The sequence below is a fragment of the Ptychodera flava genome, chromosome 21 (assembly GCF_041260155.1).
Source record: "Ptychodera flava strain L36383 chromosome 21, AS_Pfla_20210202, whole genome shotgun sequence".
NCBI classification, from domain to species: Eukaryota; Metazoa; Hemichordata; class Enteropneusta; family Ptychoderidae; genus Ptychodera; species Ptychodera flava.
In genome coordinates this window covers 25,629,961-25,657,406 of record NC_091948.1, presented here as the reverse complement: position 1 = coordinate 25,657,406, position 27,446 = coordinate 25,629,961, and the positions used below count along the sequence as shown (strand labels likewise).

General features: G+C 38.3%; 2 protein-coding genes across 2 annotated transcripts; one reads left to right on the top strand and one right to left on the bottom strand.

Annotated features, from left to right (window-relative positions):
* The first annotated feature begins 286 nt into the window (after positions 1–286).
* LOC139121843 (STAGA complex 65 subunit gamma-like) lies at positions 287–9,576 on the top strand. Its single transcript, XM_070687060.1, has 9 exons — positions 287–787; positions 1,252–1,375; positions 1,832–1,908; positions 2,902–3,011; positions 3,917–4,038; positions 4,985–5,128; positions 5,906–5,946; positions 6,757–7,015; positions 8,544–9,576. Exons 1-9 carry the CDS (start codon positions 639–641, stop codon positions 8,613–8,615), a joined length of 1,098 nt encoding a protein of 365 aa, XP_070543161.1. The 5' UTR covers positions 287–638; the 3' UTR covers positions 8,616–9,576.
* On the bottom strand, positions 9,201–27,446 carry LOC139121842 (uncharacterized). Its single transcript, XM_070687059.1, has 5 exons — positions 27,053–27,446; positions 19,164–19,325; positions 14,240–14,517; positions 13,024–13,114; positions 9,201–11,245 (listed from the first exon to the last, which is right to left on the bottom strand). Exons 1-5 carry the CDS (start codon positions 27,099–27,101, stop codon positions 10,608–10,610), a joined length of 1,218 nt encoding a protein of 405 aa, XP_070543160.1. The 5' UTR covers positions 27,102–27,446; the 3' UTR covers positions 9,201–10,607.

The following is a 27,446-nucleotide window of genomic DNA, read 5'->3' as shown; positions in this document are numbered from 1 at the left end:
GGTAACACAGCCCACGGTCACTCGTGAGCTATTCAGCTCTGGGACTATTCGCCCCATAGACGAGTGTACATAATTTTCTCGCTTATGTACACTCGTCTATGGGGCGAATAGTCCAAGAGCTGAATAGCTCACGAGTGACTGTGACCAAAGCAACTGCACATGGGACTCGATGGGTCGCCATTTTCACTACAGACACCCTAAGTTCGCAATAATTGTTAAATCGAGACATTGGCAGCAGAATCACATTGGGAATCGGAGTTCATCGTCGTACACCACGCCTCTTCGGATGAAGTACTCAAACACCAAAAAATTTGAACGAAACTTTTCGAGCCAAAATCAAGTCTCATATTACACTCTAAAGGTTTCTTTAGGTATTTTTATCGCTTTTGAGTGTCAAATCCCAAGACAACGGGCGACATCGAATGTAAATTTTGTACTTTCACCTTGTCTCTATAAGGCATCTAGTCCAATCGTATTCTGCAGCCAGCTTGACATTCATGTTGATAAATGCACGACAGGAACTCAGACTGTTTGGCTCGCAGCGCCGTAAACCTGAGCTCGCTCCCATCTCGGAAGCAGGCTTAATTCAAACTATTACATTTTCCCATCATACTATAATTTAGCGTTTAAAACCTAGAATGACGTCTCGCTGGGGAGACCTACCTGGGCCATCATCGCCCGCAGTCTCCGTCGTTGAAGTAGAACTTCCCTTCGTCCAACCTCAACCGATGGAGATTGAAGCGCCCCGACTCCACCAACCGTCTCAACAGAGAAGTACAGTCACTCAGTAAGTACACACGGACATATTTTTCAAAAAATCTTGTTGAATAGTTGTAAAAAGGGCTAAGTTAAAGCAAAGCTGGCATATACATCACATCGGGACGCACAGGTGCGTGGAGTTGTATTACTACTCTGGCAACTCCAGGCACCTGTGTCGGGACGTTGCAATTGAAGCATATACACATCAATATTAGGTAAATATAGGAAAATATATTTTTGCACAAGTAAAATAAATTTTTATAGAAAAAAATAAAAAAACACTGTCCTGAAATATCTGTGTATAACTGTAATATCTATACATATATGAAATACATTTATAGTGTATATTTTTTACCTTTTGTTTAGTTTGTTAGCCTTTCTTTAAGTCTTATGCTTTTACTAAAAGCATATAGACTTGATATTCTATGATGTAGCACATAATTATCTACAAAGCCATCTTTAAATAAAAATTATTTCATCTCTTTTTTTCAGATTGCCAGCTGAGCTTTGTCAACAAGATCCTATCAGCATACATACAATCCAACTTTTGAAGCACAATAGAAAAGTTAGATCCATGATTTCCTTAGCACAGCAACACCATCACCAGCAAGATCATGTACGTTCATCATACTTTCAAAGTGTTTATGTTTTCCTTGTTTCCTCCTTTTTCCTGCCACTACAGTTCTGACATTCTTTATTCCTTATCACTCAACACAGACCAACAAAAATAAAAGTTTAGTTTATAAAATTTATAAAAATGGAGATAAAATACAGAATATGAATAAAGATTTAATAATGACAACAATCATGAACAGAAACATCAATGTTGGATGTAAGCAACTGCAAGGCTATATCTTCCCTGTGAATGAAAATGGCTCTTTCACTTTTGCAAAAAATAATAACAAATTTAAGAAAACTGTCCTGACCATTCTTGCGTCATAGTAGGCAAAATTTGATTCAAATGTAGATTGTAATAGAAGACTAAGGGCTGATCTTCCCAATCATCATCAATTAATTATTAAAGTGTCACAATAGTAACTGTCACATTGCATATGTTTGTCAAATGTTTCAGAAATCCACAGAAAAAGAGCTTTCACGGTTACCGAGTTTACCAACACCTCTCACACCGAGTAGAGGAGTAAGGCCATGGTAAGTTGTGCTGCAATGGTTCATTATAGTGTAACGGGTCAGCAGGGCTGTGGTTAGCCCTTGCCAATAATAAGTGATGTAGACCATACTTAGCTGAATGTCAGTAAGGTTAGGGTGAATCACAATCTGTTAAAAATCAGATGTAGAGATGGCGATATTTTGATCTTTCATCAAATCTGTCCTTTGTCTTTCTCGGTAGCTGTTGTGAGAGGCATATGTAATCGTTGCATTTGCTATAATCATGTGAGGGTGTATCAGTATGATGTACGCCAATTAGATTATGGCTGAGGAGGGCTATAATGAATTTGACCACAGTAAACAAGTAAAATCATGGCATACCATGATCAGTTTGAATACCATCAGTGCAGAGGCAATAGGCAATGGTCAATAGGCAGTGAAACTGGGTATTGAAGTACACACAACCATGAAAATTCTTGTTGGCTATTGTGATTTTTCACACATGTTGACAGTGTGCACATGTTGCTGCAGTAATGTTTTATACCTACATATAATAAATTCTTGTTCAACATCATTGAAGATAAGCCAAATTACAGCGCTTACACTTGATTGCTGGGGAACAATTCTGTTGCTGGGGAACAAAACTGTTCATAGCTGTTCTTCGTACCATTATATCTCTTCAACAATTTATTGTCAATTGTAATTTGTACAACAAACAGAATTTAGTAAATTCCATGATATTGCTTTACATTATTCTAAAAATATACTACCCATGTGTTGAATCTAAGTGAAGGTGGATTTTTTTTAGGTTATCAAATGTTAATGGAATATTAACTTATACCATGGTAACCATCCATATACATAGAATATGGCCCAAAGAACAATAAATAATAATTTACCAGCTCACATCATAGAGCTCTTATTAGGTTGTGAATGTTCAATATCATTTTATGAAGAGCATCCCTGGTGCCTCGTCTAAAGATGGTGAGACGAATCATAAAGCACAGCACGTAATTTGCAAGTTTTTCATTTCAGGGAGAACAGTGAAAGGTTACAGATGGACACCATTGAACTCCACGACGCCACAGTCAGACAGCTAACAAGGAGAGCTGTTGCTACAATCTGTGCACATGCTGGATTTGAAAGTGAGTTCTGTCACATCAGTACACCATTTCATTTTCTTACTTTATATTCTGCTTTGCAAAGAAAGAATGTTGCAGAGTTGATATAGTAGAAGAATGTGAAGCTTATGAACACAAAATTATCAACACTTCAAATACTGTTGAGTCTCACAACATTACATTTCTTCTGCAAAGGTTCACAAAGCATCTAACGTGCTGCACCACTTGATATGATGAAGCTAACTGTAACACATCATAAAAGTTCCTTTATGTAACTTATGACAATTTTTCAAGTACTTTGTTGAATGAATGATAAACTGTGTGTCCACCCTTCAAAGCTTATTTGAATGTCCAGTATTCTGCTTGTCAAGGCATCATGTGTGTACATGAGGTACATTGTTGTTGCTGACAATTTAATGATCTCTCAGTGATAATCAACAGTTATTGTTGATGATTGAAATCATCTTCCAGCACTGAAATTCAAAATGGGTGCCATCCCTATGTTAGCTCTATGGTAAAAAGTATAATTTTCGATTTTCGAATAACTAAGATGGTGAAAATGTTTCTTACCCCAAGAGCTTTAAAATGAGCCCGTACAAGTGGTAGGTCAGAAAAGAATTGTAAAAGTGGGAGTCCCTGGATGTTCCCATGTGCATACTTCAACAAGTTTATCTCTAAACTGTGATTATCATTAATGAATGTAATGTTGCTTTATGAGACATAGCATTTTGAAGTGATGCTTCTGAGGAAGTGAAATATTTGCTTCCTTGCTGCCATACCTGACAACAGATACCTTTTTATCTCTTTGGAAGCAGCAATAAGTTGTCAAAACATCATCAATGCATACAACAAAATCTAATATCATGTCATTGTGTTTTTTTCACAAAAGCATGATTAATAAGCAAAAACTTTACTTTTACATTGATCAGATTGTCAAGAATCTGTGCTGGAAACGTTAACAGATGCTCTGGGCGATTACAATCAGAAAGTGTGCCAGCTTTTGAGATATGCAGTTGACAGAGAAGCCTTAACTGGCAGCACAGGTTTTCAGGTAGGTCAAGGTCACAGATGTGAAGGTTATAGGTCATTGAAGGGTCTAAGCTTATGGCGGCTCATGGCTTTTTGCAAGGTCATAAATCTTAGAGAAGATCAGAGGTTATGAATAACTTACACCAGAGTGAGAAGAGAATTTAACAATACCAGAGATTTTCTTGAAAAGACAACAGCTTCAGCATGCAAAATGTGTGTTTTTCTTGAACCAGTAAATTTCCTCCATCATGTTCATGACATAATGTACTGGTCATCGCAAGTATGTAACAAGGTATAGCTATAGAAACTCTTTTGACAAATGTATGCATTATGAGATGAAATAACAAGACCAATATTACTGATTACTATGAAAAGTTGCAATGAGAAAGTATTTGCAGATGGTTTTGGTGCATAAAAAAAAACGAAAATAAGACAGCAAAAGCTGTGAAAGCGATTCTGCAGAAAAAGTCTTGATTCAGTTACGTAGATCAGGCTAACAAAGTCTGTACACTCCTGGAAAGTCCTTTAAAGTCCTTGAATTTCAAAGAAACAGGAAAATTCCTGGAAAATTAAAATGAGTACTGGAAAACTGACGATTCATCCACAATTTCAAAAATGACAGTAACATTTGTCATGCAATCATAAAAGTGGTAGTTTAATAAAATGATACATAAAAATGATGTATGTTAAAATAATACGTGGAAATAGTAGTTTGAAGCTCAAATGATTTCTCAATCATATTTAAGGTAAAGTGAGAACAGCTTTTTTTTCTAATAAGTACGCAGGCAAGTCAAACTACGGTAAGTTCGTAATTCTTGTATCTCATCACGTTAGCTCATTGCCATAGAGGGCGCCCTCTATGGCAAAAGTGCTTGCTGGAACTACAAGAATACATGTATCTCTATAAAGTGGCAGAAAGTCTCTACATCACAATCTAACTTGACCTTGGATGTCGATTTTGATTTCAGGACGTACTTCAGCAGGTTTTTCATGAGATTGGTATCAGCAGTTTCAAAACTCTTCAAGTATTCTGGGAGACCAGGATCAGAAACTACCACAAACAAGTCCACAATCGTGCACTTCAGCTGAGACAAGAGTATGAAAAACACAGGGTGAGAAATGACACTATAATTGTGTTTACAGTGGATATGAATAACACAAAGTTCAAAATCTTGAAGTAGCGGTTTGTGTCTGAAATAGATTTAGTTTACACATTTGAAATCATCACACCATAGAAAGAATGCTGTTGTTAGTTTCTTTTACTGACCTAGACGGTTTAAGTTTGTCGTTTATTGTGAGCGTTTGTACATGCACCTTTCATTCAGAATCTACAGAATATTTCCTCAATACATCATTCCATTTCCTCTCCTCTTAATATCACCACCTAGCCCATAGTGCACCATTCTGCACTTTCTTTTCAGTACGAACATTGTCCTTATGTACCCATAATCCATTACTGCTGCCCCTCCTTGCCAGCAACCAAACACTCCCTCCATGGTGCATGGTACTTATCTCTCCATCCTCTAGATAGTCTTCCACTACCCTATCCCCTCCCCCTCCCCTTCATCTTGATGCTACTGTGCATCACTGAATTCTACAGACATGGATTTTTTTCAGAAATCAGAATAAATCGGAAGTTAATGAAACACTGGTGTAGATAAGATATTTAAACTGGCTTTTTATCACTGGCCCCTAGTTTTGATAATACGTCTTGTAAGCATTATCATAAATACAAGTAATGATGACATGCTCTTGAGATAACAGCAAGGGAAGTTGGTGTAATTTAATTCTGAGCAGTAATATGAATCCATTGCTAACTTAATCAGTGAATAAATTGGTCAATTGGGTTGATTGATAACGGGAAAATGCCTTCTTTCCTTTTGAATTAGAATCCCAAAGGTAGAAGTAACGAAGATCACAATAATGTCAGGTTGGTATTCTTTATTTGTAGTGAGAAATTTGTATTCTGTTGAAAATATGGTAATTGCCTCAAAAGAAACTTACACTGTAACAGAGATATTATAAGGTAGTGATGTCTTTGCTGTTTGTAAACTCAATTTCTTACAAACAGGTATATTGTGGGTCTCACTTGTATGTCTTGCTGCTGTTAACACAGACTGTGTTGTGGTGGCACTCACTATCAGAACAAAATTCGGAAAACTGATACGCAACTTCAAAAGTACTGGTAGTATATATCTCAACCATAAAACTGAATTAAAAACAGATGTATGCATGCAAAGCCAAGTGAACTGTACTGCATGTCAGCTGTGTTTATTACTCAGGATGTCTTGACCTGGCCGGTCACTACCACCACCAGGCTGGTACACCCCTCGTTATTTTCAATGGTACCACTGAATTGGGGTGTGCAGTAGTTTACATGAGAAATGTACATTTACTTAGAATAACGACATTGAAATGCAGTTGGCCAATGAAATGTTTCATTTATCAAACCTTAATTTCTCTCAGGATATGACTCTCCTGTGTAATTTTGCAAAGTTTTATTCATAGTATAGTCAATTTTTTTCCATTTAGTTCACACTGCTTGTCTGTCTTTTCCAATGACCCAGGTTATTCAGCAATTTTCATTTTGAAAAAAGATATGCACACACTTCATAGGCAGCTACATAAATAAAAAAAATAATGGTAACAATATAATTTTCTGTTCATATGTCTAACAAGAAAACAAAAATACATACAACTTAATGAATCCTGCTTTATGACGGCAAAATATCTTTTTCAGGATAAAGGAAGAGCCACTGTCCGAAATTCAGTTTCCTCTGGGTGACAGCGAAGGTCATGAACCCAGTGAAAATTTGCTTGACCTACATAGCATCAGCAGTGCTTTAGATCTTGAAGAATCATCATGCTCCAGCAATGTCACTGACCCGGACTCACCTCAGTGGTCTCTCTCCTACATCAAAACAGAAGCCCAAGATAGGGTGTCTGCTTTGGACTCCCTAAGTGAGAGTGTGGTGGAACAACAGGACTACACAACACAGGTAAAATATTACTTGTTTGTTAACCCTTTTTCTGCCAGACAGTATCACTTCCCCATCAGCCAAGTCAGTAAAAAGCGGTATTGAGCCAAAACATGACGTATTTTCACCCACTTGGCTTGGTCTGTTATAGAATCTTTAGTCCAAAAAAATCAAGTTTACAGTATTTATGTTTTCAACAGCCTTCAAATGTACAGTAATATGTTAAAATACACCATATGGAATATGTTGTGTTTCATTAATTTTAACCATCTTGACCTGATGGTGAAATATGGACTTGGCAGGAAAAGGGTTAAATTGGAGCTGACTAAGTAGTCCAACCTGACTGGTGATTAATTATTTTATACCGGTATATGAGATGAGTGTTTATCTTTCTGATACATTAAATGAAGTGATCCGCAACCACTGACATAAATTTTGGTGTCATTGTCAAATTTTATCTCCCATACAATATGCCACAGTAATATCAGTTTACCTCTGTAAAATAATCTGATATGTTTTTACATTAAGTGTGTAGTTAGCTTTGCCATCATTCCAAACTGTTATGAACTCAAATAGGACATCCGCAGCCAAGCAGTAATTGATTACGGGCAAGTAGGTATTCTGCTCACAATGAAAGGAAAGATAACCGTCCCCAGGGTGATTAAATAGCGGTTTATTAATCTGCTTGACAGAGTCAAGATTTGAATACATGAAGTACCGTGTTCACTGACAAGCAATGTCCGGCCACAGGGGTTGATTGTGGCACATTCTACGGTAATCTTAACCATGAGCACTAATCGTAAACTGTCTTGTATTGTAATCACAATAGATACCCAGTTGTTTTCTTTGAAATTATGAATAATTTCAGCTCACATCAAGTTGACCCCATCAACAGTTCCTGCAGTTGGATGGCTGCTGTAAAAGTTGTAAATTTTGATCAATGCAACAGTATATTAGTAAAAAACTATTAAATTGAAATTTTGATTGTTTTTCCTTGCATGAGTCTTAAATAAGAGGAATTGGCCTATCACAGCTTTTCATGCCATTTACCACATTAATGCTACAATAGGTTTCAAGGACGAGTGAAATCAATGTGGTGGTATATAACCTTACCAACCACTTCCCATTAAACTGTATTGACTGATAGAGATAATGTGTGTCCGATTTAAGATTGACCTTGACCATGTCAAGTGTCAAAGATTATGACTTTCTGCAGACTCTCAAATTTTCTACATGCCACAAATATTTTGACAGTCTGTGTAAATCCTAAATTGCATGTCAAAACTGCCCTTGATACTCTGTGATATCTTATCAGTACTTCACCATACACTTTGCATTTCTTGATAAACTAAATTGAACAGCGCCCTCACAGATTAGATGTTGACCATGCACTTCTTCACACTGATGTTAAGATGAAATTTGATTAAAAAAGCCTTGACTCAGTCGTATGATATAAGAGATGTCTTCAAAATATACAAATTTGACTGCCTACACTTCTGAAAGGCAGTTCTCTCACCATGACTCCATTTTCTTGTTGCCTTTTTTCCAGAATGATGATGAAGAGAGTAAAGACAACAGCATGAAAAATTCTGAGGGTTTGTCACCACTCCCAGAGAGTTAGCACAGAGGCAGTGTGATAATCAAGGCAATTATCCTGGCATATGGACAAAGACAATGCGCAAGAAAATCAGACACACCTTGAGCTCTGTATGTTCTTATCCAGGGACAACCTAGCAAGTTCACCATGATTCCTATAATGCCTGGCAGATAAGGGATCTGAAAAAGTTATGTGTTGAAACAAAAGTAGACACATGGTATTGTTTGCTTGTACTTAAAGCAGAGTATAAAAAATTTTTCACCAGAATGTGATTGAAGACTATCATCTATGTAACCTGTGATGTGTACCAGTAACAAGGGTATAGGGTACTGTGAGGTAGCCTACAAATCCCTAACCATTATTGTTACAAAGTGCATTTTCAGTCACAGATATTCCTATACACTTGTATATGAAGCTGCAGCAACATCATCAAGTATTGGATGTTTTCACTTTAAATCCATAATCGGCCAAATGTGGTCTGGCCACACAATATTTTTTTTCAAATTTTTTCTATATTTTTTTTGTAATGTCCTTGACCTATCATGCAGGTCAACAAATGTCAGTAGACAATCATTGAGGAAAGAGACACTGCACTGGACTGTGGAAACCTCACTTCATAAATATTATTTATTGGATTTTGTCATGAAAAGAGCATGAATGCAAATCCATGCTGGAAAGTCATCCATATTGACTGAAAAATGTTAGTGATTCAACATGAGTATAGCAGAAACAATTAAATATAAATCAAGATCCAGAGAAAAATCCAAGAATCAAACAAGGAATTGTAATCTGAAAGGCTTTCTAACAAGATAAATATCCATGTAAATGTAAAACTTTGAATATTAAATATCAAATCAGTGTAAGTTACCAATATAGGTAGTTCAAATTTTTCACAGATATGTTTGCAATAGTTGTCATGTTACATGCTATGACAGGATGCCTCTTGGAATACAGAGATATATTCCAAATGCGTCACTCGTTCAAATGTTGGTGTGTGTGTGTCATGTAGCCTTTGACCTTTGACTCTGTAGGTCAAGGCAACCATTGAAAACAGATGCATGGATCAGACCAGATGCCACGGGGATGATTGATGGAAAAGATGGGATCTGAAGTCCAAACATGGCAACGTGATTACATCATGATTACATGATGAAGACTTTCATATAGTCACCAAAACCAAAAAGAGAAAAGCAAGTATTCTTAGAGAAGACGTGATAAACACACACACTGATTTTAATATTTCTGTTTCACAACTCTGTTTTGAGTACACAGTACTCATTGCAATCAATTTTGCGCATGTCTGTGGCTATATGTATATCATCTGTGTTTATATTGGCAAATTTCTGTCAATCGTAGTAGCTGTCACTTTCATAATAACCCTTACTTTTGTTAATATTTGCATTAAAGTTATGGCAAAGTTCTAGAAAGAAGTAACAGTGTTAATAATGCACAGTCCCAGACAGTAAATTGTTGGAAAAAAGCCAATAGGTAGTAGAGGTTTTTCATGTTGTGACTTTCTGTCAGAAAGTTAAACACTGCTCATGTCATTGTGAATTTGTACGTGTATAGTTTGTAAGTGTGACTGCAATTTTTATTTGTATATGACAATATGTGTGTGTATGTTGGCATGCACATGCAAATTTTTATGTCGTCTAGTTCACCACGTATCAAGTGATAGAGAGTTTATCCTTTATGGACCTGTGCTTACTTGTTTCATGAGACAGCATATCTCAGGCGAGGTTGAACCCATAATTGCCTAAGCCTTTCAGAATCCGATACAGTAGGGAACAAGGCTACAGGAACTCTGGTAATAAATTTCAACAAAGCGATAAATTCAGCGTACCATCCACCCTGGTCTGTAATCATAATAAATAAACCGACTTTCTAATCTTAAAGTGAAACAACTTTTCTAATCTCAGCACAGCTGAAAATAAATTTGCAAGTCTGCCTACTTCAGCTTTGAAAGAACTGATACGCAGTAAATTTATTTTTGGTGTGCTGGGATGGGGAGGACCTTTACACCATGTTTGAATGATTCATTTTTGGAAAGTGTTGTAGAAGTTCCTTAAATAGGCTGCCTTCCTCACTGCCTTGGCTGCAAAGAACGAAATCGTCGCTATCATCCGATGATGCCTCTGAGAGTTCAACACCCTTGCTGTCATAGCGACAAGCATCTATCCGTTTGTTAAAATAGTGTTTGTCTTTACTCTCCTCCAGGACGTCTTGATTTGAATTGGTTGCTGCTGTAAGTTCATCATTGGGAGTGTTATTAAGTGAGAGATCTGCAGTTTGATTAGCAATAGTCGTCCCAGCAGCCATGGTTTCCAGCTCATTATTTAACATGTGGCGCGAATTTTGTTTGTTTTGATATTTCTTCATCAGCTGCTCAACAGTCGGAGGTTTGTGACTCAAAATGTAAATGGTGACGAACAAAAATATCACAGTCCAGAAAGCTACTCCGCAACACACTATAATCAGCAGAGTTGTCATGGTGATAGTTTGAGGAGCCGCAGACATAACGGCTGAAGCACTACTAGAATTCGCCCATTGGTCAGCTGTCATATTGTCCAATACTGTTGTCGCTTCCAACATTGCGGCCACAGACTCAATATCGGGTACTGTCATGACTTCTGGGCAGTCCACGTGTTGTATATCTGTAAAAGAAGATAGGTACAAAGCTGCTTCAAGGAAATACACTTTGAGTTGTTTGTAGTATGGATTTCTGTTTGCATTTGCTTGGACCAGATATCTGCAGGGTATTCTTTCAGCGGGATTCACTTTGAGGCAAATGTCAGCCAGCTACAATACAATCCCATCGACAGCTGTCTTAAAATCATTTTTTGCAACGCCCTTTTGATTAGTTTCACTTTCAGGATCGACTTTTCTGCTCGATCTGCGTTAAAATATAACATTTTCTTCCTAATATTTTTTTACCCATTTTCTGTGAGGTTTTGAACTTTTTTGTGTTTTTGTTTTTCCAAATTGTTTCAGAGTGCATGTCACAATTTATGATGAACTTTGCAGCAAAGTAATTAATTATTCATCTTAACAGCGATCAAGGTTGATGGTGATTCCATTTGGACAACTTCAGATTTGATGGTTTGTTACTCTCCCTGTCACTTTCCTCTTCTAGTAGTACCTGAATTCACAACACCCAATGGAGTGAAAATAAAGTTACAAAGCCATTTCTTTTAATGGGGCCTCTCAAAAGCCATCTTATGAGTCCAGCCAGAAATTCCTTCAAAATTACTTGTGTCCGTAAACACTTACCTCCGTCAAAATTCACAAGTTCATCGTTTATCAATTTGATGGTAAATGTATTAATAAACCACAGCATTTACATCACTAGTGTTAAGGTGACAGTAAGTACAACTTTTTTATCGAGTTTTCATTCATATTTGTCCATAAAAGCAGATGCATTTTCTTTGTGTTTTATGTATGGTATGTTGAAATACGAATCATAAGTCCTGCCAAAACAATGCATTGTTTACAAAATGCAATGTCATTGTTGACGGGTAAATTCTAGCCTGAATTAAAATTCAGATGTCAACAGTAACTTCGGGCAATGCAAACATAAAGGCTGCGTTTACAGGTCCATCACTAAGAACCAATGCAGAAATGGTATTATACAAGACACAAGTAGATCAAAATAATCATAAGTTACATCAATGCAACTTTGAATACTTATCAGAGAACAATCACTGAATCCTCGTCATCGAGAAAAATAAAATTCCATTTGGTTACCGAAAAGAAATATTTTACACAACTTTTATGATGATATTTTTCTGAGAAATCAGTTTTATTACAACGGGATAATTCCTATTATTACTTTTCCGTTCTGCTTTACTGACACACCTCGTTTATTTACGACGGATGAAAGTTCTTGGACAGATTTATAGGGAAATGTGTGTTCTCAAACTCTTACTGTTCCTTTGTGATTTCGTTATACAGCCTGTGTGGTCCTATCGTCAAAGCTGAAGCAAAACATATAGTTTTCAGGAGCTTGTTTTCGTGAAATTCAACAATGAAACCCTTCCACATTATGAATTGCCGCCATCCTAAATATCAAATGCAGTTTAATTTTATGCCACATAAATCTCCTATTACCATGCAGCACCATCACATCAAGTTTTATATAGTGATTTCTGAAATGAAATTAATTCAGGGTTTCCTTGAGCATAGTACCAGCATCCATTTGGAAATATCATCTTCGAGGTACGAGTATTACGTCAAATGACAAAACCATTTGACGTACCTCGGATCATACATATTAATCTTTGTGTTGTGTTTTTTCCATCACAAACCAAAACCAAATTTACAGCATATTGTTAATGATTGTCGTGTCATCACAGGCCGATTGTTCTTGGTTTGCCCTTTTAACTTTTTGATAAACACAAAACTACCCCGTAACTATGATCGGTAAACTTCTTACGTTTTTCTTCGCACGTCTCATCAGTTATGGTGACGTCATCAACACCGATATCACCCTTAAAGTTTGGACCCCGAACTCCCTCAAAAATAATCTGTAACAGAATTTCACAAATAAGAAACGTTAATCAGACACACAAAGCATGGAAAGCAAGACGAAGTGACACAATTGAATGAACAAGTGGCCCACATATCTGAATTAAATATTCACGACTCTCAAAGATCTGATTCACATTCAGTAGAGTAAAGGAGTAAATTATATTCTTGGCCGTTAAATTTTAATAGAAAAATAACAAGCATTGCCTGTATCACCGTCCCTCCAACCACGGACTGTACCTGCACACGACATCTTCCAACATCCGTATACTCCTTTCTAAGCTATTTCAAGCACGAAATTAGTAATTTAAAAAGTGTGTCAGTGAGTGTTTATGAAGATAGCAAATATAATGGTATTGACAAATTTTCAAAAGAGAATACTCATTTGCCTTGGATCGTATGCTGTATGACACAACGTGACCAGAGCAGGTCATTGGGTAATGCAATTGGGCAATCATTTTTAATGACACATTCTCTCTCTCTGTCTCTCTCTCTCTGTCTCTGTCTCTCTATCTCTGTCTCTCTCTGTCTCTGTCTGTCTCTCTCTCTCTCTCTCTCTCTCTCTCTCTCTCTCTCTATCTATCTATCTCTCTCTCTCTTACCCACGTTTACAGTACATCAACACTTTGTCCATATTGAGTGTAAAATGGCGGGACTCCACCTATGAGCAGATGTCCACATTATATATGTCATTGTAAAGAGGAAATGGCATTAATGAGCAAACCAACACTCTTGCCCCTATTTTTGGCTCGCTGACACCCTCACCTATAAATAATATCACTCGTTCAGGATCTACCCTTTCCTTTCCCTGAACAACCGATAGATGTTATGAAAGGGATATCCCAGGAAACATATTCAGTAGATTTATTTCAAAGTCGCAAAACACTGAATGTTGATGACAGAATGTGATGGATTCTCCTGTATATGAAGCACAAATCATGATCGGTCCAGCTCTATCCGCAATCAGGGCAGATATTAAAACCATATGATGATCATGTGGCTGAACGGAATACGCGTGCCTCGAGATATCAGCTTCTTAACTTTCTACAAATTAAGCTACTTTGAAGTGTGTGCGAATAAATCATTGGTAGCTAGACGGAAACGTAAAAGTGTTACTTTCTCACCTTAAAGTCTTCGATATCGTCAGTAATGTTTACTAACACTTTCCTCTCAAGCCACTCGTTTCCCTGTTGGCCGGTTTCATTCCAGAGAAGAACGCTGTCGACGCTCCGATGGTTGTCGATGATCTCGGCGAAGACGTTCAGAGATCCGATGTGTTTTCCGTACATGTGGTAGAAAAAGTGAACGCAGTAATGCGGAGACATTCTGTCGAAGGAAGGCGTTTCCAAACGTGCCATAGATCCTACTCCTCGGTTTGATGCTTCGATATGAATATAATGACCTGGATAAGAATAAAAATAATGCGAATTTACATTTTTTGATTTGTATTTCATGGATAATGTCGCAAGAAAGGGACATATAAACAGTCAAATTTGAATGCATGCAGGTTGAAAAGTGATAATGTCTACAGGAGTATACCCCAAGAGTACCAGGAGTACGTACATTAGACAATCCTCTCCGTCTCCCTCTCTTTCCCTCCCCCTCCCTCTCCCCCTTCCCTGTTCTGGCACCTGATGATGCATTATATAATAATATAGAAATAACGGGCGACGCGCTGACCATTAACGTTTATTTGTGGGCAAGGGCGAGAGGAAAGCCAAAAATTAACGGGCGAGGCTTGCCGAGCCCGTTAATTTGGCTTTCCTCAAGCCCGCGCCAATAAATAAACGTTAATGGTCAGAGCGGAGTCTGTTATCCCATTATATTATCAGCGAACCCAAGAAAACCGTCAAAATTTCCGAAAATTTCAGGAGCGAACGACAACTGGGCCCCAGAAACTGAGCAATACGCGACGCACTGTCACGCGCGCTGTAAAAAATTGGCAAATCCGGAGATGTTTTCAGAAAAAAGTATCTCAACTTGGCCCACAAGTGCTCCATTTTATTTTGTGATTGATTATGATTTACGTTTGAGCTGTAAAGTTACGATACTTCGAGTTGTTAATCTTATTATTCATATTCACGGGCATGTAAACAAACCATTACTGTGTATTTGTGGTCAGTCACGTGGTTCAGCTCGACCAATCAAAATGCGACTGGCAGGGCATGGTAATATAATGTGTATTTGTTAGATGCATAATAGCAGGACATAGTAAATCAATGACGTAGCTATTCATCATGAAAAGTTGAAAAGTACGTCAGACAGCTACATATGTACAAAAAGAACATGTTAACTTGATCGATATGAATTATTTTAGAATTGGCATAATAAGATATCAATGCTTTAAAGTCGTTTGAAAAGTTTATATTTGTCATTTGTAACTCTGCTTTTCTTCGTCGAGCCATTTTATTAATTAGAACAGACAATGAAACTCAAGGGATTATCTTCATGATCTTACTCATCGTGTTTGATGAACCATCTTATACTAACAGAGTTTTTAAGTGGTTGATATTTGCGAGGCCGGAATGCATACATAATGTCGGACAATCCATAACGGTGCGACTGTAATTGATGCCTTGGAAAAGAACTTTTCAAACTTTTGCGTAAACTTCCTTCAAGAAAAATCTACAGTATCTAAATTTTACTGACATATTAAATTCAACATGACCACCACGCCCTCTGTTAACTCTTATAGGAAAAACACAATTTTCGATTTTCAATAAAAGGTTTCAAACAAGTCTAAACAAGCACCAGAAAAGAATTGTAAAAATCTCAGTGTCCGAAAAACTGTCCCCGAGGCGTATTCTACCTAATTATCTATAATTAGACACCACAGACTGACAAGTTAATGATGATAAGTATCCCCATTGTTGTTCTTGATTGATTCGGGATTGAGCTATTCTGTGATGGCATAGAACGAAGTTGCGACGAGGCACCTCAAATAGAAACAACGCCACGAGCACATCCATTGTATTGTGTTTACCAGAGCCTGTTCGTATTGGCAAGTTTTACATATGTATATATTTGGGGAGTGTTTTTGTTTTTTATTTGTTTTGTTTTGTTTATGTAAGCGGATAAGTACATTATACACGATGAAACGATAGGAAGCCAAAACGACACGGTATACAAATCCTTGAACTTGAGAGATTGATCTGTCCTATGCTCCAAGTGAACGCCACAAACTCTTGAGTATTGTTTGTTTATATTATATAATTGTCAAACAATAGGTTATATGTAAAGTCACTCGGCATCAACTTATCCATATGGACTGTGGTACGGTCCACTGTCTATTATTTATTGTAGGATACACCATCATTGTACTTCCCTGGGACATCGATGCATGCTGTCCTTGCATTTTCACGCAATGTGCATTGATATTCATTGGAACTGCTCATAATTCTGACCTATGGGACCGACCATTTAATCTCTTGAGTAAAACTGATGCAAAAAAATCTTTGAAGTTTCGCTGCTTTCGCAAAACAATAGTTACTGGATTGTGGATTTTTCATTAAAATCTGTACGCTTGTGTCATCTCGGACAGAACGTCCGCATTCTGACAACCAACTTCTAAGATCTTGTTCTCCCTTGTTGCTCTCGACTCCTCTGTGTGTTTATTTATCCAAGGGAATCGTCACGGTCACAAAATAACGTTAGTTTCGTATGTCTCGTAAATATCAAAGATATCAACGAATCGTCTCTTTGTAATTCTATTCAACAAACAAAGAATAATTTAAGATGGCAACAAATGGCTTTATTGTGCTTAGTTTTGTATAGAGTATTCCGTGCAGTCCGTAAGTTGACACAGATGTTTTTTCAATGTACGGTCGACGTAAAAATGTTGTGTCAGGTACCATTATTAATAACTTGTCAAAATTGTCCCGTGTCCTTGACCGGATCATGTTATTTTGTCCTGCATATCATCAGATGACTACATGGTCATGACTGTAGCGTGTCAACAAGAGTATATTGATGTTAATGGGCGTCACTGTTGGTCCTCGGCGTGTGCAATTCATGAGAGGAGAATGTGTTGAAATATACTCTGTGCATATAATAACGCATGACTTAACATATAAAATTACTCAGCTATTCTTTGCTGGTGTAGGCGCTGTTTAGACTCTAGTCTTGTACTCAACTTTCATAAAACTGTGTACGTATCTATCCGGAAAGAGAGCTCTCTGGCCCCACTTTGGACTTTATCAGTAATGCTTTAGCGTCACCCGATGTCTTTAGATACCCATGTCTGCCTCGTATCCTGTTCTCGTGTTCGAATCCTTCTGGTCATTGCAGCAAGCGCCTGTTATAGTTTCTCTCTCGTGTCAACAAGGGCAGCAAAGTGGCTGATTTCGCAAAATTGTTGTCCTTAGGTGTTTCCCATGTATATTTTTGTGTGTAACCAACCGTCTATTTTCGACTTTTATTTCTTCATAAGAAAAAATGTGCATTTCATTAGTAGAATTCCTACATTGTTTTCCTTTCAAATGTAAATATTTTCGCAAATCTGATTTTCGTGCAACGTAGTAACGTTCTTTGGGCCAAGCGCAAAACTCGCGCGATGCATAATAACAAACACTGCAGAAAATGTTGAAATTTAGGGTTTAATTTAGGCCTCTGGGACCATGACAGCAGAACATGCTGCAGCGACACTAAACTTTTTTTTCTTTTGAAATTTTTTTTTATTTACAAAACAGAGAAAAGGTACAGCAAAAAGACACGAAAACAAAACTGACAAAAGACAAAGAACAGGGATAGTGCTTACAAAAAAGAAGACAATCTATGATTCAAAGTACATTACCAGAGTATGCCAGCGACTCCTATACTTTTCAGTTGTATTGTTTTTGTAGGCAATGTTTCTCTCAATTCGTGTTTTTGTTTGACCTCCGCTATATATAAATAGAACGGAAGAACTTTCTTTTCTCGTCTACACTTATACAAGAACTGTTTCCCTAAAATAATACAATAATTTAAAATACAGCTGAATTCAAGGTTGCCGAGAATAATGTCACGGTTGTTTAAATTGATTGACTTCAGTGTAACTCTTTGCCACCATTCTTCAAATTTGTGCCAAAAAATTTTACAAACTTACAATCATAAAATAAATGAAACTGAGTTTCTCTTTCCACTTCACAAAATGTACACAGATCATTGGATAGGTTCTTCCATTTCATTAACCAGTAGTTTGTGGTAATACAATTATGTAATATTTTATATTGAAATTCCTTACTTTTTACATCTGTTGCAACTTTTGTGGAAGATCAAAGTAACTAGAACTGTCGTTAGCAATTTCCTGTCCAAGAACAGTGACAAGTTTGTCATTAAAGTTACTAAAATTTGCTTGTTGTACATCAAAATGTCATAATGATTTTGTTTCTAAAGTAAGTAGATTTTACAGCTTGTTTCCCTGAATACGTTAAGCTTTCTTGGTTGAAAAGAAACTGCCTTTAAATCCCACAGCAGTTTCTTTTCAACCAAGAAAGCTTAACGTATTCAGGGGAAACAAGCTGTAAAATCTACTTACTTTAGAAACAAAATAAGTAGATAGACACTAAACTTGTAAGAAACGGTAGGAAACAGTTTGCGCAGTTTGAAAGGTTGGGAGTACATGGTTTCTAGTTCAATAAAGGCCAAGACCTTGGGAGATGATATTTACATGGGGTGAAAGTGTCATATTTTCAGATGTAATGGGTTTTACAGAATAAGATCCCTCGGAGCGATGGTACCAACTGGCTATCGATTAAAATTTGACATTTGCACAAAGGATGACGAGAAAAAATCCTTTGGAAGCACTTAAGCATTTTTTTCGATCGTATTCACTTCACTTTTTCGAAATATATCGTCTTCACTGGGCAATGGTCATGCTCTGATATGTAATCAATGCAGAATTCATATTATTTTCCAATACTGGGAACTTCCCCGGCCTTCTTCGCTCGTAAAATCATGACGGAACCTTTTGTACTTGGGTCTCTGTTTTGTCAATCAACCCTTCATTTTCTGGCACTTTTCCGAATAAAAACAAAGTAAATATCAAAGGAGAAAGTAGGGCAAAAATACCTGTTCCGTTGACTAGAGTGTGGTCTCCACTGGGTCCTGTTTCTTGGGTTGGCGTTGAACCACCTCGTCGCAGCCAGTCAAAGCCATCAGTCTTCTGCTGCACGAAACCACACATTTCATTCTCTTCAAAATCGCATTTGAATACGTCGGAACCAAATACTCCTGTGGATAAAAAATATTACGACCGAAATACATGAAATTTCTGAGGCCTTATCGAGCTGACAGGGTTTTGTTCAGCTTCAAATGACAATGAAGAAATCCAACTATGCAGAACGATGATTCGTTTTCAGTTCGTCTGTGTCCGAATAATAGCTTTTTACATGTAGTTTATTAACAGTGTTCATGATGGATATACCCGTTTTGACTGTAGTCTGTAAGATAATAGTTATTGGACGGTGTGGTCTTTTGAATTACCTCGATGTAAGCCCTCATACATCTAAAAACCATTTTATGAAAATGCAATTAGAACTATATACTTCTGTAATTGACACTTATTTACAGTCTATATGGAGAAGTCGATGACATAAGCAGACTTCGACCACTAGATCAGGAAATTTTAAATAACACAAAACGTGACAGGTTTCACTGTAACTACAAGCCGGCGACAATATATTGCATTAGATGGCATGTATCGCCTGTTAGATGCCATATTTCAGACTGAAGTGTGTGGGCACACAGCCAAAATGTAACATGTCTTTTGCCAGTACAACCAACACATGTGGTACTGTTAAAACTCAAAACTTTAGACTATCAGCGTTTGAAAGGCAGACGGAAGACACATTTCCGTTGTTCACCATTGTTTATATCGATCGAAAGTGACTGTATCCGTAGCTTTATGCAGAGGATGGCGGGAATCTCGTGCTGTGTGTCGCGCCATGCAATGTTTGGTGATTGTCAAAATTCAAATCAATGACAACAATGAAATGGGCGCGTCTTTTAGATTAAAAAAGGACGATCTTCCACATGAGACTATTCCTTGTGAAAGTTGGCTGTGCAAATTTAAAGTTTAACTTGAAGGCTGCCTCTTCTTTTCAAAAACTGGGAAATATTAGAATACTCATTGCGGTGGTATGCGCCTGGGAAAGTGAAAAATTCAACATTTTGCTCAAACTTTCCTCAATGAAACTTTCAACAATCAGGGGTCACTGTGCAAAGTTTGGTACTGGAGGAACAAATTAACCAACATTTACCGATATTTGAAATTCAAAATGGCCGCCATCCCTGTGATAACTCTGTGGCGAAAATTAAATTTCCGATTTTCGAAAAGCTATATATGAGGGTGATTTTTTTCTTACTCCAACAGCTTTAAAATGGTAGCTCAGGAAAGAATTGTGAACATTTGAGAGTCTAAATATCTGACCCCAAGACACATTCTGCCTTAACATGCGGGCCGGGATCATTTACGACGGTGGTCATGTAGGTATTTTGCTATGGTTATTCAAAATGGTTTGCTGCTTCAAAATTGTAGAAGTTTTACGGAGCGAAATTGTCATTGTGGAATATTAATGACATGGGACTTTTATTCATCATTTTTGGACATTATAAAACTTTGGCCCTTAGTCTATGCTGTTAGTTTTGGAGCTATAAATTGTACAATTAAACACGAAAAATGCACAATGGGGATACTTTTTCGATGAATGTATATTACAATATGACTCATACCAAGCTTGAGGACTCGACAGACGATACACAGTCGCCCTTTCATTCACACAAATGATGTCTCATGCTAATATACTCCCGATACTATAGCCGAGCAAAAGGAGACAACTTGAGTGCGACTTGAAAGATGCATGCGTGTTTGTTGTATGCGAATTTTGTGACAAATTCCAGGAGCGTTCGCGGACTGACCATGCGCACTGCATGTCAGCAACTTTTAATAAATCAAGGGCTCTAGAAAGTTTTTGCTGCTTATGACAGGGACAGTGGATAGAGTATCTTTTTGCATGATAATAAAGAAGGCTGCGGTTGTAAACTGACAGTTATGGGGATAAATTTTGCTGAGTTCAGAGTGTGCTAGCATAGAACATAGGCTGGAGGCACATATCTAAACCGTGACTCGTTGAGACCTGGCGACGTCTGCCCCTGCTTCGAAGGAGACAACACCATTGTGAAATTCATTGTGAGACTGGCTACGTGAATTTCACGGACAACTTGAGCCAAATTTAATTGGACAATAATTGCCGAATGCCTAGCGTAGTGGGGTAAATTTCCTGTGTATTGCCTGTTATTCGTGTTTCTTCGTGTTTCGTTGATACAAAGAGGCGAGCGGCCTGACGTTGCCATGGAACCCAGTGAAGCTTATCGCCCAGGGTTTGGCAGAACGTGTCGTTGAAAGCAAATCATGACGGCACTAGACGATTAAAAGTGAGAACCGCTCACACAGTAGAGCAGGGCTGTGATCTCTGCGATCCCTCTGCGATCAGATAGATCGGGTTGTTAACACGATACTCCCAGTAAAACTGGAGTTCAAGCGATGATCATCCATGGTATGAAATCGTTCTCCTGTCGGAGACAAGCTCGGGAATAACAAAAAACAATCGATGGTAAAGACAAGTACTTAATGATAATGAGAGTAATGATAAGGGAGATTTATAATGCATCTGACCCCTGACCTGACCTCTCTGGGCGCCGGACTGGAACGATGACCAAGAAAGGGGACATGGCTTGAAGCATGTAAAACAAAATTATAAGACATTAAAATATCATATATATATATATATATATATATATATATATATATATATATATATATATATATATATATATATATATATATATATACATATATATAACGTATGTATACACAAATATTTAAAAGAATGCGTAAAGTAAATAGATAACTTCCCGACGGAGGCTGTTTTTCTTACTCTCTCCTGTCACGGGACCAACACTGTCTCAATATGATGCATTGACGTTGTTGCTGTATAAACACCGAAAGCGCAGAGTATCTCCGCTTGCAATGATTTTTCGATGGCGTGATCACGCAAGCGAATTAAATGTGTCACCTCATAAACGTAAAACTCAAACGACTTTCTCTGGTTTTACTGGAGTGTTAAATTGACCTTCGTTCGGCATCACATGCCATTAAAATGAATATATCCTCTCGATAGTGGCGAAGCAGGAAGGCATAAAAACATAAAGCAGATAAGGGCCAAGCAGGCAGGCAGATGGGTGAACAAACAGAGAGACACATGTACAGGCACATGTACCCGCTACCGTAATTTAAATAAACGGAGACACTTCTAAAGCATATGATATAAAATATTATTTAGTGATTTTTAAATCTTAGTTTACATCACGGTTGTCGTCTAACCCTGTGGAATATTCGAACCACACGTCACTACAACCAAAACGTTTATTGCAATAGCAAACTTACGTGAAGTAATGCCAAGTCAAGCGGTGCAATGTCGAAAGCAAAGCCTTTGTTTGGTTTTCAAAGGTTGTGTGTTTTCTATCGGCCGTGTCTCAGCTAAGCTTTTGCACTTAATGTGTTTACATTAAAGTAAATCTAAATTCCACCCACATTGACGGAAGAATTTGAATCCGTGAAATTTAGTAGCATGACATCGAAAAGAACTTAAGTCTTCCTCGACGACTCTGTCTAAGATTTCGAATACTTGGAAAAAAGTATCATCTAATCCAAGATGGGGCTGTTCAATGAATTCTATCCTAATATTACAGCCAAAGTTTTAACATTTATTCTTTTCCCGAAAAATTCAATGGCACAACAACAAGCCTAGGGATGCTGTAGCGTAACAAAGGCTAATGGTTCTCGTTTGAAGTGAAATTTTCACTTACATCTAATCTTGAACATCAAGATTTTAGAGAGTATTAGATACATCCGCCACACTCTAACTGAATTTCATTGTAATGCGCCAGGTGTTTAAATGTGAAAAGGAGTCGCTAAAACGGGGCGCTCTACCAAACACTCTCGATGTGCAAAGCAATAGTCGTAAATAGAGTTTGAATCGACAGCAATGAGTGTCCCGGGGAGACACTTGATGTAATAATCACTCTGTATTTTATGTCGAACTCAGCGTATTGTAATACTATCTGGACGGAAAGGACGGGAGGTCAAGTAAGGTCACCGAAGCAATCACTGCTAACGTGCATAGTATTGAGTCCTGTGAAGTACTTAATTATTGAGCAAACATTAAGTGAACAAATAACCATTCACCTTTCCATTCAGACTAGTCTTCTCGTAATTCTCAATGGAAGACAAGTATGAACTGGGGGAACAAGCTACATCGAAATTGCTGGCAGTCGATCGACAGTCTCACTTTCTGAGACCGATGACATACACTCTGTATACCGCGGATCCAATGTAGCGTTTCAGCTTTTCACCAATAAAGATAGAGTTCTGCAGCATCACTACCTTTCTATCAATGCCCCCTCAGTGGTTTAACCTAATTGCAACGGGACATTGACATATCCGCTTCCATCCCCTCTACCCTTCCATTTCCGTTGAAGTTGAACGGACTTATTAAAGCTATTAATCGACCTTGGGTCACGGGAAGCGAACAGGAGGACAAAAGAGGGGGTCCCCATAAAGTTCATTTCTAAGCGTTGAAGATTGGTATCTTGCAATCAGTCTGATGGCTAATCCAAAAGTTGTCTAGAACCTGTACGTAGTTTTGGTGATTGAATCCCGAAATTACCTTATGTACCATACTAAAAACTACGGAGAGGTGTTAGACAAAATACACAGAGTTATATATAAGAAACGGAACACAAAGTTTTGTAGAAACTTTTTGAGTGATGAAAAGAATAAGTAATACTTAAAACTGAAGTATTCTCGCATTATATGGTATACTTTCTCGCTATCTAGATTCAGGATTGCTCATCGGTTCAGACCTTGGATGGTCCATGTATATACAATACTGAACCAAATATCAACTTCCAACGAGATAGTGTTCTGAACAGGCCGATGATGCCTTACACGTAGCATTGACATCATGTGTGTCTTGTTACAGGTGGTCCCGCTGGGTAAGTTCGTGGAAAAACTGACAGATAGTGTTTCTTTACGTGTTGGCCACCTTGTAATAACCTAATGTAATCCGGAAACAACGTTTACAAGAGATCAAATGTACAAGTATATTCAAAGTACAAAAATGATGAAAATCTTTTCTTGGCAAGATTGCATGAAATTTAAAACCGCGGGAAAGTGAATGGTTTGTGAAAACCGTGCGACTTTTTTATTCGTGCCATTGTCAGTCTTATGGTAAAATTAGCAATTGATGTTTAAGCTTGCTGATTTATCGCCATGCTTCTGATCTTTTAGACTACGGATAGCTCCACGTAGTACCTCGCACTATTTCAACCATGGACGTTTGTTTTTACCGACAGCTTATACAAGTAATGGACGCAGATGTCGGTGTACAGCCCCACCCCAAAACTCAGCGGTTGTCTAAAATGTACATCACCTTCTGAAGGTTTCGTTCGTTATGATACCTATACGGGTAAGGATGACGTCTCACATTCATAACATTGACACCCCCCCCCCCACACACACACATACAAATTAATACTGCATACTACAGGCACGATGGTCTTGATGCTCACAGACCAATCGGCGCTATGTGGAAATCTCTGCAAAGAAGAGAAATTTCTGTGCAAAAACATAATGGTATTACATGTAATTAAATCTTTTGAAAGGGGCTGGATGCGCCTCCGTGAGACCGTTTATCTGGGTCGGGATAAAGAGATCGAGGAATGTCCAATTTTCATACCACTGTATAAAAGGGGAAAAACTCTTTTTCATACACTGGTTGAGACGTTAACATACCAACAACAAGTACAAATGCGTAGACCAATACTGTACATCGATGAATCTGCTGGTTTGATTTTCACAGAATTGCAACTGCGTGGTCGCCACATGCAGAAAAGGATGTGCTCATTCTTTTTAGTAATATATAATATCACATTAGGTTTCTAACTTGAGGGCCAAACATCGTTCTCTCGCTGGTCAGTTATTTTTACCACGGTCCCTCCACAAAAGGACTGTGTTTTTACAGTTTTGCACCACAGACACCTGTGCTTGGTTGATTGTCAAAGGTGTAGATGTTAGTGGACCAGCAACAATGGTCATATGACTGGGGGAAGCGGCTTTAACGATCGGGTTTGACGCTTATTTCGATTTTACTGTCTGCTTCAGACGTTGAAGAATAAGATTCCTCATACTCAACGGACTGAGAAAAGCTTTTCGCATTTACGGAAATGTGTAAACGCATCGTGAACTGGAACGGATTTCATGGTGGTCCAAATCCGAATAAACCTTTCTTAATCAAGACACAAGCATTAATGTTTCTTCATGCCCCTGTCGCATGTATTTCCTAGATTGAAGATTTTACATTCTGTAAAACTTAGGCAACGATTCGCCTCCCTATATTGCAACTACCCCACTGATATTTCGGGGGATTCTCTTCAAAGCTAATTCAGGCTACTGGCGCCGTACGGCAGAGTCACCCAATCATCTCTGACAACCAGTGAGTCATCGGTAAACCAGTACAAGAATATTGAGCTTTGTGTTCTTCAGACAACTGCAGAAAGTTGTCTGAACATGCTGAAACCGATTGTTTACATCGGTGGTGAGCCGTATGGCACATTCCGATCATAACATCCTGGATTTGGTCGACTAGACAGCCACAAGCCTCAAGGTGTAATATGACGACAGTGCAGCGCACAAAATAGTCACCCTACCGGCTATATGTGTTTGTATAGACATATGTAAAACATTGCCAACAACAAAGAGGCGGTTCATTCGGGAGGAAAGCAGGGACTCACATTACTCCCGTCCAGCGAAATCTGTCGCCCTCTTTCGTATTTTACCAAAACAAACAGAAATCGCTCACTGGATTTAGCAAACCGATTGTGTGTGTGCATGGCGATAATTAGGTTAGCCATTCTGTCCATGCATTTGATTGGTGGTTTTTCAAAGCGGATAATCCTGACATTGAAATGGGACAGGGAGTGTCATCAGCTCCTTTGTCCATTGTGTTTGCGACGGAGTACGATGAGCTGTTGGTTGGACAGAAAAAAAGGGAAAACAGTTTTCGTCGTCGGTTTGAGTGTGCCATTGTTTGTAAAATTTAGAGTTATCTCGTTGTGTCTCGGTAATTTCCTCGAAAACCCAGTCAGTGTCCATTTTATTGAATGAAGGATATTTTCTTATATCCTATTCTTTATATCAAACCATAGACTGAAAGATACAGTCTTGTATGGGTACTCCGCCAACTCCACCCCCGTGATTAGGATCGGACACGGTGGAACACCCATACACGACTAAATCTTCCAGTCTGATTAAAACGTAGCTTACAGTAACAAATCAGAGGGTTTGGAACAATTCTAATGGGAAAGGGAACAAGGGAAATATCTCATACATCTGAGATCTATTCGATGGAATCAGAGCTCTCGTAAAAACCAAATGTCGAAAACCAATCGTCTTCAAACCGTTATGCAGACTCTATCAAGCTTTTCTCAGCTACTCGGTGTCGAGTCATTATCGGTGTACGTGCATATAGAGCGCAGTATACTGAACATTGAGCCTGACATCATCAAAAGCCGCTTGCCCACAGCTATTGTCAGTACAAACGGGAGTTTTTGGTTCCCTTTTAGATTCACATTACACGGCTAATGGGACATTCATCGGTCCCGCAAACAAGGCAAGCTGGTGGAAACTTTCTGTATTTACCCGGGTGACAAATGTTATGTAGGCCTATATCCACAGTTCGCCATTGGCGGTAAGGAAACGTACCTCACGGAGTCACTTTTCTTTTTTAAGATACGTTTTTACTGAATGTAATGAGTTATGCCTTCCTCTGAAAAAAGGTTGCAGGGTAATATTGAAGGGCCTACGGCTGGGATCGACAAGGCATTGAAAAACAACTCACCGTAAATGGAGCTGAGGAGAAATATCGCCGCTGCAAACTGTATACTCATGTCTTTCCTTCCAGGCGAGGTTGGTTGGTTCGTTGGTTGTCTGTCTTCAACGTCGGGGGAGAGACATAGACGAATGGTTTTAAAAGTGAAGATAGGGGCTCGTCCGGCTGAATCACCTCAACTGACCGTCTGTCAATGAGAACTATTCATCTAACGACTTCGAGTTCCGGTGTAAAGTGGTCCACTATGGACGTGTATCTATTACCTGCGGTAAGCCATTTCCCCAAAAGATGGTCTGACCACGTCACTGTTCTATGACGATAAAGAGAAGAAGTGTCACTTCACCGAGGACGACGCACGACCCCTCAACCCCTAATACATAATGACGAGAGACCGCAGCTGGTC